The 13,100-nt window shown below is 38.3% G+C and overlaps 1 protein-coding gene across 3 annotated transcripts in view; it reads right to left on the bottom strand.

Annotated features, from left to right (window-relative positions):
- LOC123773122 (uncharacterized) overlaps positions 1 to 13,100 on the bottom strand; it is a 59,768-nt gene that overhangs the window by 14,036 nt on the left and 32,632 nt on the right. For 2 of the 3 annotated variants that reach the window (XR_011225187.1, XM_045766618.2), the window contains exons 10-11: positions 3,536 to 3,670; positions 470 to 681 (exon numbers count right to left, since the gene is read on the bottom strand). Coding sequence is in view for 2 of the 3 variants with exons in the window: in XM_045766618.2 (XP_045622574.1) it covers positions 470 to 681; positions 3,536 to 3,670 (347 nt within the window). In the remaining variant the exon portion in view is untranslated. Of the gene's footprint in view, positions 1 to 469; positions 682 to 3,535; positions 3,671 to 11,238; positions 11,297 to 13,100 lie in introns of those variants that run through there. The other variant, XM_045766619.2, reaches the window with a different exon arrangement.

Raw genomic sequence — 13,100 nt, 5'->3', positions numbered from 1 at the left:
CAATACACAAGCAAAAATTTCCTTGCAAAAAGTGGGAAAGAAAAATACATTACAGAAGCTACCATATATGGGCCATAAGGCATTCAGTACTGTAGTTTCCTCAATTCTTATGTTGTTATGTTTAATAGATAAATTCTGCATTAAGATTATTAAAACCATAATAAATCTTTACACTTTTTCCACTCTCATGAGTGAGAAGATTCAATAAATAAAAGTTATAAATAACTTCAATGACATTTAAACAACTATGTAACTCACATTTTCTACTGTAGTGTAGATAGTACACGGGCCAGAGGATAAAAATACAGAAAGCTGTAGAAAGCAATAGACGGAAGGAAGAGTACTGTCCTGTACCCTCCCCATGCTCTCACCGTGCATATGAAGGTTGCTTCTGCCAATGGGGCACTCTTCAGACTTACAAAAGATTACATTATGTGTGAATTAATTATGAAAGGAAGAGAATGCTCACCTATATGGGTCTTCTTCAAGCAGTGGCTCCTTATCTATGAGATAATACTGTTTGGAATCCATGTTAAAGATGAATGTAGCTGTAGTTTTGTACTGACGACGAGTTAAGGAACTAATTGGGGATCGAACTGTCTTACTCAGTCCTTTAACAACTGTTGCAGCCTGGACTAAAACTGATGCTAGTGCCACTATGTCCCCACTACTTGGACACACCTTGGAGCAAAATGATCAATAAATTAACATTTTTTGGTGTGAATGCTTAATAATACAACAATACGTAAACCAAACTTAAGACCAAACCCATTTGGAAAAAATACATGGAGGTATAGTATTCTATAGTGTTGAATTTAAAGAACTTGAGCGTAGAAATAAAAAACGTAAACCCACGAATGTAGCAAAGATAATATAAAGTATTGTGGAGTAAATCTGAAGATTGATTCCTAAAAACTGGTCTTAATGTAATAAACATATACAGTATTGAGAATGGTAGTGCAGGTGGTACTGTCAAATATTGACATATACAAGATGCAACATGATCATATATGGCATACAACATGCAGAGGTCACTACTAATACTTTCTTTGACAAGATAATATTGAGAACAATTAGTACAAATTTGATTTACAGTGGGATATCTTTAACCTTTTGGTTGTGAAATGTGACTTTTGCCCACTTTAAAATAAAAAATCCAGAAGCGATTGTAATGAAATGCCTCTTTCTGGCAGGTCCCTCAGTAGCTCCCTCATGTTACAACCTGTCAATGAAATCACACAAGGCATCAAGAGATTCATGAGCATCAACCACAAACCTGAAGGGACTAATGCTTTAACCTCAACAACAACTGGACACCTGCTCTGCCTGGGGATGGCTAGCATCTGCTGTCAGAGGTTACGGGAAGGTGTTTTTTGCAATTTTACCTTATTGGGTACAAGTTCTGGGAGGGGCCATCACATTTCTGCTGCAATTTTGTTTGACTACTCATTATTTTCTGTGTGGAGGTTGGGGATGGCACCTGCCTCCTTAATAGGACTCTTCAGGGTTTCCCCCCACACATCTGCCTAATTAGTGTGTCTACAGTATCTGCTGCAAGGTGCATTTGTTTCTGCCAACAGTTAATGTTAATTAATATAGTTAGCAAGGTTTTACTTTTTACCCTCTAAGGGAATGCAACATAAACCAGGATTAGAATCTGGCCCTCTCAGAGGCAAAGAAAGCTTGAGAAAACTACAAGGACTACAACAAAACTGAACCAAAATCCACTAGAAAACTCAAGTGCTCTAAAATATGCAATAGCTTGGATCTTTTTTTTAAACTGATGAAAATCATACAAACAATTGTTAATGTGTGGAAATTCCCAATATAATATGCCTGGTTGCCAACAGATATAGATCTAAGGGTCTTGGCCAGTCAGCTGCCCAATTTATCAGCCACCCTTATAGAAGGCAGCCAACTCCCAGAGAAGAGGAAACAGGGAGGGGAACGGGAAGCTACTTTGTGGACCACCAGAAAGAGGCATTTCATTATACTCAATGTTGGATTTCTGAGTCCCCCCGTTAGTAGCTACCCGAAGCTATATGACAATGGTGCCTCGGTAGAGGAAGCTGGCCATTCTGAGATGGAACCAACCTGAAAAGAAAAAGGATGGACAGGGCCTGATCTGTGGGAGCAATGCCAAAAGAATGGATTAAAAAAAAAAAAGTATGGAAAATGGAGCCCAGGCCATCCAGGCAGATGCAGGCAGATGGATAGATGATGCATATTGGCCTGGATGGCCAATATGCATCATAATTCGCATCTGAAAAATATTAGAGGAACTGGTTCCAAATTTGCACACCTACCTAATTTCATAACCCTTAAAATAAAAATGGTTCCTTAGCCAGGAATAAAAATTATCTACATTTTTTTCTGATATCTTGAGCTATACCAGGAAGTTAGCAGTGAGGTTATTATGTCTTAATGTCACACGAGAGGTGCTGGCATATTGATGAGGATATCGTCATCTGATGGCATCTAGGGAAGATGGCCAAATTGATAGTTACTATGGGCACAGGAAGGCCATACTTGTGGTGTCAGGTGGACTTGATAAGGGTTAAAATTTTAGTATATTGACTGTTATAGAGGTTATTTAAAGGTTTATTGAGTATTCTCTAGTGTTAGTGTTAAGTGGTCCCATGGAGGTGGTATGGCCTCCACAGGGACCACTTGAAAAATTCCCTATATGCCAGCATAAATAAACATCTCCCCTCCCCCCTCCCTGCCTGGCTGTTACAGATCCTGGCTACCAGCCATGGTAAGTTTAACACTCTGGAACAGTCAAGCAGAATACCTCAGAAGAAAGGCACCAGCAAAATCTTCCAAGGAACATCCACTAGCATAAGAAGTATACAGTATGTACAGAAAATTGGGTGCAGTTACACTTACTTATTATCAAGATATTGCCCTAGTTCATACATCAAAATAAAGCTATCTTCTTGAAGTTATCTTGGGTTGATTTCGGGACTTAGCGTCCCCGCGGACCGGTCCTCGACCAGGCCTCCTTTTTGTTACACTCCCCCCCAGGAAGTAGCCCGTAGCAGCTGTCTAACTCCCAGGTACCTATTTACTGCTAGGTAACAGGGGCATTAGGATGAAAAACATTTTGCCCATTTGTCTCCGCCTAAATCGGGGATCAAACCCGGAACCTCAGGACTACGAATCCGAAGCACGGTCCATTCCAGCTGTCAGGCATCCTAAAGCTTAAGATAGTTAAAAAATAACAACCAGAGGGTCTCAAAACCAAAAGAAAAAATCCTTTTGCCATCATTCACAACTGTTTTAAGTTTCAAATACAATGCAAAGAGGTATTCTCAATATAGCACACTGTATGGAATACCAAATGATTGCAGAGACAATAAGCAGCTATGAAGCAAGATATATATTGAGAATGACATATTTAAGTATTTTTTTATGTAAAGCAACTTTAAACCTGAGTTGATCTCACAAAAATTTATAAACAAAATATAGCAATACTTTTTAAGAAAACATATGAATGAAACATTCAAGATCTAAAAATTAGCCCAATACTTACATCAACTATCTCCACGTTGTAGTCATTGCAGAAGAAATACTTTTTTCCAGCTTCAGTGCATAATCTCTGAGCCATTTCATGACAGAACTGTTCAACATCCAAGCTAACTTGTCTTACTAATACACCTGGAGCCATCTGTCAATAAAAGAAAACAGAATTGAGCTTAATAAAATGGCACTTTCTGGGTAACTTCTTAGTAGCTTTTCTTCATTTAATTGTACTAGGCATTCAATTGTCAGTGCAATTGCCTACTTCCAGGCTACTGTGATTATCTCGATCCACCAGGAGCAAGGACCAATATCATGCTCTCTCTCTCTCTTGGGCAGGAGAACATGTGGAGAACATAGATCAGCTATAACCAGGATGAACATCCTTAAAAGGAGTAATTAAGTCCCAAACACTTTACCTCTCATCAAGAAATATTTGGAACAGTTGCCTCATCAGATCCTTGTGTTGGGCAATGAAGGTTTTTCATGTTTCAGTTCTGCTTGGTATTTTATGGTATCTAAAGATTTTTAAAAGGGAAGGAGCATGTTTTGTGAATACCTTTTGAGCTTTAGGGTGGTTCATCTTGGTAGTAGGTAGATATATTATCACCAAATGCTGCCCGCCCTGTTAAGGGAGCAAAATATTAATCCTTACTTGCTGGTCAAGAATGTTACAATGAGCCTGGTGTATCAAATGTAGCAACGGAAGTGCCAGTGTAATAAACTCAGGAGTGCTACTGAGGGGACCCAGCCCAGAATAGTAAATGTAAAATTGAATTATAATAAAAAAAATAAAGGTGCAGAGTCAATTGAAACTATCATTTCTGAGCTAGATTACCGAGTGCTCCCATTTTCAAAATCTTAATAATTGACCCAAGACTCATACCTGCCAGACTCTCATGCTTAATATCCCCATCATGATAGGAATCTTAGCAATTGGTCCTGTCATATATGTAGGAAAGTAAGACATCTATGAGTCCAACTCAAGCTGCCGAGTGTACCAGCTCGCTAAAATGAAAACAAATCACAACACTCAAAATTTTTCTGCAAGCGTAAAAGAACTGAGAATACTACCAATAATTGGTCTTCAAAAAACTGTTAGATTAAAACAACACAGACCATCACTAAGTAAATCCACTATCAATGTAACAGTTGACAGAGATGCAAGAACTTGAAGTCCACACTACACAAGCATGCTTGGAGAAGGTCAAGGGCAAGAACAGGAAGGACAAGGGAAGGAATTGGAGCATTAAATGGTCCAGCTAAGAAATGAACATTTCATTGCACTCAATACTCAATATATGACATAATGTACCTAAGTATGCTCCAATAACCATTGAGTACAAGGAGCACAGGCACAGGATCGAAACCTAAGAGCCAGAACCAAAAATGGAAAGGCAGCATAATTTGACAACACTACTGGGGCCAGAGCTCATATAAAAGGAATATGGTAGCAAAGATTTGCTTTGATCTCCAGTACCCATAAACCCTAGGGTGACCGAGCTAAAAACCACTCATCACAAAAGCAGGAAGGAGGGAACCTTGAAATGCAGAGCCAAAGAGCAGAGGTTGAGGAACAGCAGAACAGGTGGTGCATGACAATTGGAGATACTGACACAATGAAGCCCTAGAGCTCAACAGGTCAGACAAACCACATCAGAGTGATGAAAGGCTGATGGTAAAAGACCATCAACTCATTCTTGGTCAAAGCTTTAGCCAAACAAAGTCTTTTGATGCAATGAAGCAACACGTTCTGCAACAGATGATGTCCATGGAATTCGATGACATTGTTGCAACTGGTCAGCACAAGAAGAAATAAAGCTTTATGTGAGATGTCCATAAAAGGAAAAACTCAAGACAAGGAGATGCAAAAAAATTGAAGAGCCAAGTCCAAGAAGACCCCAAAAATAGCACAAGAGGGACGAAGATGAAAATATGCATGATTTACCTTGGTAATATAATCAGAACACACCTCTAAAACAAACTCAAGTGACAGGCTTTAAAGGAACTAACCTACAAGAAGCTATGGTGTTGGATGTGAGGCAGCACTCAATGAAGCCCAAAAATAACATGTGTATTGCCACCAAGAGGACAAGCATATTGGCAAAGCACAAGAAAATGCTGAAGTGCCAACCATGCCACCTTTTACTGGTGATAAGAAAAGGTATGGATATGACTAAGGAGGTCTGCTCCATTTTCAATACAACTGGTGATTTTGAAGTACAGTGGTACCACGGTTTACGAATGCCCCTTTTTACAAACGTTTCGGCTTAGGGGCCCGATTTCTTCAAAAAATTTGAATCGGGTTACGAACTTTACCTCGGGATACGAGTTTGTTGATAGGCGTATGGCGGACCTAGTGCGTAATGGCACGGCGATCTCGCCTCAGTTTCCAAGTACCTCCCGCCTAGTAACTATCCTGCCTGAATTCTTTGCAAGGATTTACAGTTTTCCTGGATTTTTGGCTATTTGAATATAAAAGTTGCTATTATATATCTGGCCAGGGTCCCAAGAAAGCCAGTGGTAAGGTTCAAAGCAAGAAAACACATGTGAGAATGACCATAGAGGAAAAACAAGAGATCATTCATAAACATGAAAATGGTACACATGTTTTTGAACTAGCTAGGCAGTATAACAAATCTTCAGGAAAGGAGGAGGAGGAGGCAGTAGAGGATGTCCCTTCCTCATTAATTAAGGAATTGTGTGCAGTATGGAAAGAACTGCAAAGTTTTGCTGAAAAGAATTACCCAGATAAAGCTTTAGCAGGCCGTTGCATTGCTCTTATTAATGACAATGTGATGTCTCATTATAGACAAGTGTTAAAAAGAAGGGGAAAAACAATCAAGAAAAAATGAGAAAATCATGCAGTGAGCCAGAAGCACGTCCTAGTGGTATGCAGGCAAAATGTGCCAGTGTGTGCACCTCAGAGAAGTCCTCACTGCCTGATGTTATAATGAAAGGGGACTTCCCTTCCAAACAATAACACCTCTCCTCCCCCCCTCCCCCTCCTCACGGTCTTCTATATGCCAACAGGAGTCATCAGTAAAGGTAACAACTTGTACATGCTTTTGTAGTGAAGATTTGGGTGAATTAGGTATAAAATTTACTTTGAAGTGAATTTTTTGGGGAGTCGGGAACAGATTAGTTCATTTCCCATTACTAGTATTTCTTATGGGGGAAATTTGCTTCGGTTTACGAATTTTCGGATAACGAACCATCTCCAGGAACAGATTAAATTCGTAAACTGTGGTACCCATGTTCCACCATTTGAAGCAACTAAATGGATTATTCAGTTATTTATATTTTATATTTCTAACTTAGCATTAGGTAAGGTAAGCCTTCGCATTCAAGGTAGCCTAGGTAGCGTTTTTCTCTAGGTTATTATAACTCACCCAATCATTTTCATATCATTTCCTTTCATTTTCAAAGACCAATACAATGTGGGGGGTTTGTGCAGCTACCTATCTTGTGAAGTGGACTATATCTACTCATTAAGATGTCTCAGGTGTATTTCCAGTACCTAAGTTTAGCTCCATATTAAGTCACACTCGTGCTACTGGTACTCGCTTTTCCAGGAGTCGGTGTGTTGTAGTGTTGGCACCGATTCATTCAATTTTAGTAGTCAGTAGTAATAATGTTGGGAAGCGTGGTACTTTCTGCGATATTGGAGAGTATAGCATGCACATGTTTGATGCAAGAATGCCTGACTTGGTGATCAATCTTATACATTTCTCCATTTCCCTCCCATACACTTGTAGTGTATGCAGTGTTTGTATGGCTGTTCCCCCCCTCACCTATCTATTCTATTTTGTTTCCATCTGTCTCTAAAAAACTATGAAATTTCAGAGTAGTCTTCTTCCAAGGAGTTCCAGTGGCCTTCCACTAGGAGGCCTGGTCAAGGACCGGGCCGCGTGGACACTAAGCTCCGAAATCATCGTAAGGTAAGGTTCCTTTGGCCAATTTTGAAGTCTGCTTATCACCCCCTCCAGTGTGTTCTAACTTCTTGATGTCTCTTGATTGGGGCTCTGTTAAAGCTTTTTTAAGTTCAGGTATATGAAATCAGCCCAATCCTCTCTTTCTTACAATACTGCTCCAACTCTATCATAGAAACTAGATTTGTTACATAAAATTTGTTAATGTAGATTTGTTACATAAAACATTCTCATTTGAAATCTAGACTATTTGTCTGTTATGTCATTACTTTCCAGGTACCCCTGTCCATTTGGTTTAAAATAAATTTCTAGTGCTTTTACTCCCACACCTGTCAATGATACAGTTCTATAGTTTAGTGTGTCTTCTCTTTTTCATTCTTAAAGATTGAAACTATGTTAGGCTTTTTCCATTTGTCGGCTAGGATCCCATTTGTAAGGATGTTTAAATGATAATCTGAAGTAGGGCACTAATCTTGGAAGCATATTCCTTTAGTACCCAAGTCTAGTTCTTTCTTTCTAGTTCCCTGAGCAGTTTTTCTACTTCTCAAGACACTTCTATATATTTTGCTCTAATTTATATTTGAGACTATCTTAACTTGATTGCTGAAAATCTCATCTTGCATCTATTTGTTACTGTTACATATACTTCCTTTCCAGTCTCTGAGTCTACCTCCCAGAAAGACAGAATTTTGTCTTTCACTTATAATTTGCTTCTTATGAATTTATAGAATAAAGCTTTTTTTTTATATTTGTCTGCTATTCTCTTCACAATGTTTCATTCTGTCTTCTGACTGCGGTGTCCAGTAGTTGTCTTCTTGCTTGTTTGTAGTATTAGTATGTTTGTGGGTTTGGCTTTTACTACCCGTATATTGATTTAATTTATTTTCTTTTGTTCTCGGGCTCCCTCCCATATTTCTATTAAACTAATCTTTGTCGTCTATATTCCCATCTCATTTTTGTTATAAATGTTAGGGTGCCTTCCTTATTATTTTACAAAAATTTGCATACATTTCCTTACTTAACACTTTCGCGCTCCGTGGAAACTCGCCGTTGACAGGGGGTAGGTGGCCCCTCCGTGCGGGTAAGCGCGCGGTGACACTCAAATGTGTATACTCGTTCCAGCTTTATCACCTTAATTCTCGTGCTACGTCGCTCGTTTTGGTATCATTGTGTTCGCAATTACATTCTCTACAGGTGTGTATAAATATAATGTCCAAAAGCCTAGCGTGACTCCCAACAGCAAAGCGTAAAGTCGGCAAAAACGCACAAAATCAGTAACATGTGCATTCTCGTTCCATTTTTTTACCTTAATTCTCGTGCTACGTCGCTCGTTTTGGTATCATTGTGTTCGCAATTAAATTCCCTACAGATGTGTATGAATAAAATGTACAAAAGGCTGGAGTGCCTCCCCGCAGAAAAGCCTAAAGTTACCCGTGAACGAGCACCATTTTGTACATTGCAACCTAATGTTCAACTCGTTCAATTTGATAACATCAAATTTCGTGCTACGTCGCTCATTTTGGTATCAAATTGTTCGCAATAAAAAGGCGATTATTTTAAAACTAGTCCCAGAATAATAGAGCAATAACTGGATTTTTAACAAATATTTTAATTCTGGATGCTCATCATCACAAATTTATTTATATCTTTCCAGTGTTCTGACATAAATATTTGTGTTACATCTTTCATTTTGGTATCAAATTGTTCGCAATAAAAAGGCGCACATTTTAAAACAAGTCCCAAGATAATAGGACAATAAATAGAATTTTAACAAATATTTTAATATTCGGACCATAGGCCTATTTATAATATTTCAAGTGTTTGGACATCAAGTTTCATGTTATATCTTTGATTTTGGTATCAAATTGTGTGCAATCTAAAGGCGCTTATTTTAAAACCACTACCAGATTGATCTGATAAAATTTAAATTTTTAAAAAATATTTTAATGAGTGACTCAGTATTGCGTCGTTGGAACACATTCAGTAGAAAAGTGAGTGACGAGATATTCAGTTTGTGGAACGCGAAAGTGTTAACAATAACAAATTTCAGTCAATCCCAATAAAGAAATCTCTTAAGACTCCCAAATTGTTCTTTCTTAAATATGAGTTTCTCTATAACCTTCTTTTGTCCATTATTTTCTATGGTACAGCATATTGTATTGCATATTTCACTTCTAAGAGTACATGGTTACTCTTACCTATTTTCGATAGGTACTGTATATCAAAGATCTACAGTATCTCTTCCTCGTTCCTGGTAAATATAATGTCTAGTAGTGATGAAATGCCCCCTTCCCTCATTCTTGTTGGTTAACATGATGATATATGAATGCCTCCTGGAAGAGGAATGTGCCAGTCCAGAAATCTTCTGTTCTTGTATTGTTTGTCGACCATTTCTTCCTTTGTCCACATGCTGCTTAGTGGTGGATTGTAGGCACTAATGAGTACTATTTCATCTTTCTGGCTGAATATCTCAAGTGCAATAATGTTCACATCCCATGAGTTGTCAAGAATTATTTCTTTTATATTTGCATTCTCTTTCACTAACACAGCAACACCTCCACCTTCTCTTTTTTTCAATCTCGTCTCCAGACCAAGTATGCCCATGGGAATATCACCTTGCTTACAAACGATTCTTCCAGTTGAATGATATTAGATAAGACTACAGTAATCTACACTAAGACAGAACACACAATTGATTATCTTATTTATGAAGTATAGGTATTGTAAACTTGTTTGTGGGTAGACCTATAAAAATTACATTCATTTAATATTAAGGAAAAGGCAGTACAGTCAATTACACTCCCAGTACTCTTCATACCCACCAACATGACACACTAACCAAACTTCTACCCACCCACCCATTCAAATTTGCACATGCACATACTCGATATTACTGTAAAAAAAAAATTATATATATATTTTTGGATAAATCAGTGCAGAGTGGCATTAAATAGGGTAGTAGTAATACCATTAGGCTTATGTGCAAAAGCCAACAAAAGGTCAAATGGAATCCAGACTGACTCATCCATCCATGCCCTGACAGGTGAACAAGGGCTGGGGTAGCAACCCACCCAAGACCAGTGGGAAAAGTAGTAGTAATCTTAACTCGAGCAGTGAGGAAGTCAATGGCCCTAACAGGAGCGTCTGCCAACATCACCATATTCTCCAGTGCATATGGGAGAGACAACCAGAAAGGACACCCATAATTGGGACTCAACCAGCATCCTTCTGGTCCTGAGGGTTAGACTAAGTCAATCAGATCAAGGACTCTAGAACCTATCAATAAAAGAGGAAGGTACTCTGAATACAGCAATTGAGGATAACATCCTCTGAGAATGACTTGAGCATGGCCTGCCAGATATCAAACCAGTGCCCCACTATTGGCAACAAGAATACAATGAATAGCTATGGGTAACAAGTCACCCTAATAAATTTTCTGAGAATGAATGAGAATCCTTTCTGGGCTAGCCTTATTCATGAAAGAGAGATGATATTCTGCCCATATGGCCAGAAACCTTTTTGCCTGTGGTCACACACACTGTTGCCAGATTTGGAGGTGCCCACAATGTTGCCAATGTGTCAAAAAGAAATGACACCTAGGCTAAAATTCTTCGTTCTGATTGGACCTTGGAAAAGCCAGCAAAACTGTTGGAACTTTCTCAGGGAGCCGCACCCACAAGAGAATACATTCTCGTTCTGGCTATGTCAAGTGGTGGATGCCTCCTATTCTCCAAGCCAGAGATTAGAGTGCTTAGCTAAGCCACACCACATCAAGTTAACTTACAGCAATCCTGAAGTCACCAGCTGTCCGAATCAACAGGTGCACTTCCCTCGTTAGTAACCTGCAAGAAGAAGTAAGACCAAGTTAAGGGGGCCTGACCTCTTAACCCTTTGGCTGCGACACCTATTTTTAGCCTTATCCCCACATTGGATTAAAGAGCAGCCAAAAACTAAATTTTGAAGGCGCATTTTGTATTACATATCTAATAAGAAAAACCCTGCTCATTCCATAAATACAACCAATAATCATTAAAGGTCGGATTTTTTGGAGGGAGAGTGGAAAATTTGGATTTTTGAAGGATATTTTCTTTGGTGGGTTTTTTCTATACTGGTATCTTATATTTCTTACAAGAGCTGCTGTGCTCTGTGTGTAGATACCCTTAAAGTGCAGTTATCATATGTCAATTTCTAGGGTACTGCAGTTATCATTGTATATCAACATTAGTTACTGGCCAGTTATTATAAAAATTAAATATGGTTATGATACATCTATATTGATGTAATGAAAATAACCAAGAACAATGAAAAGATTCAACTATTATTTCTATTTGCTTAATTAATATGTGATGAGGTTATCGTGTACTAGTCGCCTGATACTATCATCATCCAACAATTTGGTCATATCCACCAGTGTTTGAATCTTTTTCCGGACAACGTCCCCACACAGGATAGTAGCAAAAAACTTTGTTGCAAGACACTTTTTTTGAGCTGTACTAAGAATAGATTTACATGCAATATACATATTACATTGTAAGCCTATACTGTATATAGTACTCAATCACTGTTTTTGTAAATTAGGACTTCATAAATACCTGTAGCTATTCCACACAATGTGTAAGCTGAAGTGAAAAATGGAACCAAAAAATCATCTAACTTGAACATCAGAGCCCTCATTCCTACATGACAAGCCAGCAAATTGCATATCCATGTGTTGAGCCCAATGACTTCTTCACCCACCTCCCTCTTGATGTGCACAAAACCAGAAAAGAACTAAATGCAGTACTATCCTGTATTTGTCCTTTTTTGCATGCAAATCTACTACAATTGTATAATAATTTTTTTCTGCACAGCAGCAAATTAAGAGAAAAATTGAATCAAAACTGAATAAATTATATAATGAGAAACTCAATATCAGGTTACAGATGTTCCAAAAGTATAGAAAATCAATGATATGACAAATAAGCATACTTGTCAAGGAATTTTGGAAATATTAGTAAAGTTGCAGGCAAAAATTAATTCAGGACTAATTTTTATACATTGATGTGTACTGTTTTCTTGTTGATCTGGAATATACCCAAAATGGATTCTGGGAGTTGTTCTACTCCCCAAGCCTAACCTGAAGTTAAGCTTGACTTGTGAAAACTTGGTTCAACAGGCTGCTGCTGCTTCTAGCAGCCTGCAGTCCCACATATCCACTATAAACTGGTTGGTTTGGCACTTCTACAGCACTGTCTAATTTTTTCTTGAACATGTCCACTTTTGTTCTGATAATATTTATTTTGTTTTTTTTTGAGTGGATATTGAATAGCTGTGGTCCTCTGATGTTTATGCAACAATGTTCTTGATTGTGCCTATGGCACCTCTACTCTTCAATAGGTTTATTCTGCATTTCCTAACATAACATTAGATCAAGGGGCACCTGATGGCTGAGTGGACAGTGCTTCGGATTCATAATCCTGGGGCCAGATTCACGAAAGCACTTGCCCAAGCACTTACGAACCTGTACATCTTTTCTCAATCTTTGGCGGCATTGTTTACAATTATTATACAGTTAACGAGCTCTGAAGCACCAGAAGGCTGTTTATAACAATAACAACAGTTGATTGGCAAGTTTTCATGCTTGTAAACTGCTTAATAAATGTAACC

The sequence above is a fragment of the Procambarus clarkii genome, chromosome 81, assembly GCF_040958095.1.
Source record: "Procambarus clarkii isolate CNS0578487 chromosome 81, FALCON_Pclarkii_2.0, whole genome shotgun sequence".
NCBI classification, from domain to species: Eukaryota; Metazoa; Arthropoda; class Malacostraca; order Decapoda; family Cambaridae; genus Procambarus; species Procambarus clarkii.
Note: the sequence above shows the minus strand (reverse complement) of the source record. Positions and strands in the feature narration are given on the sequence as shown.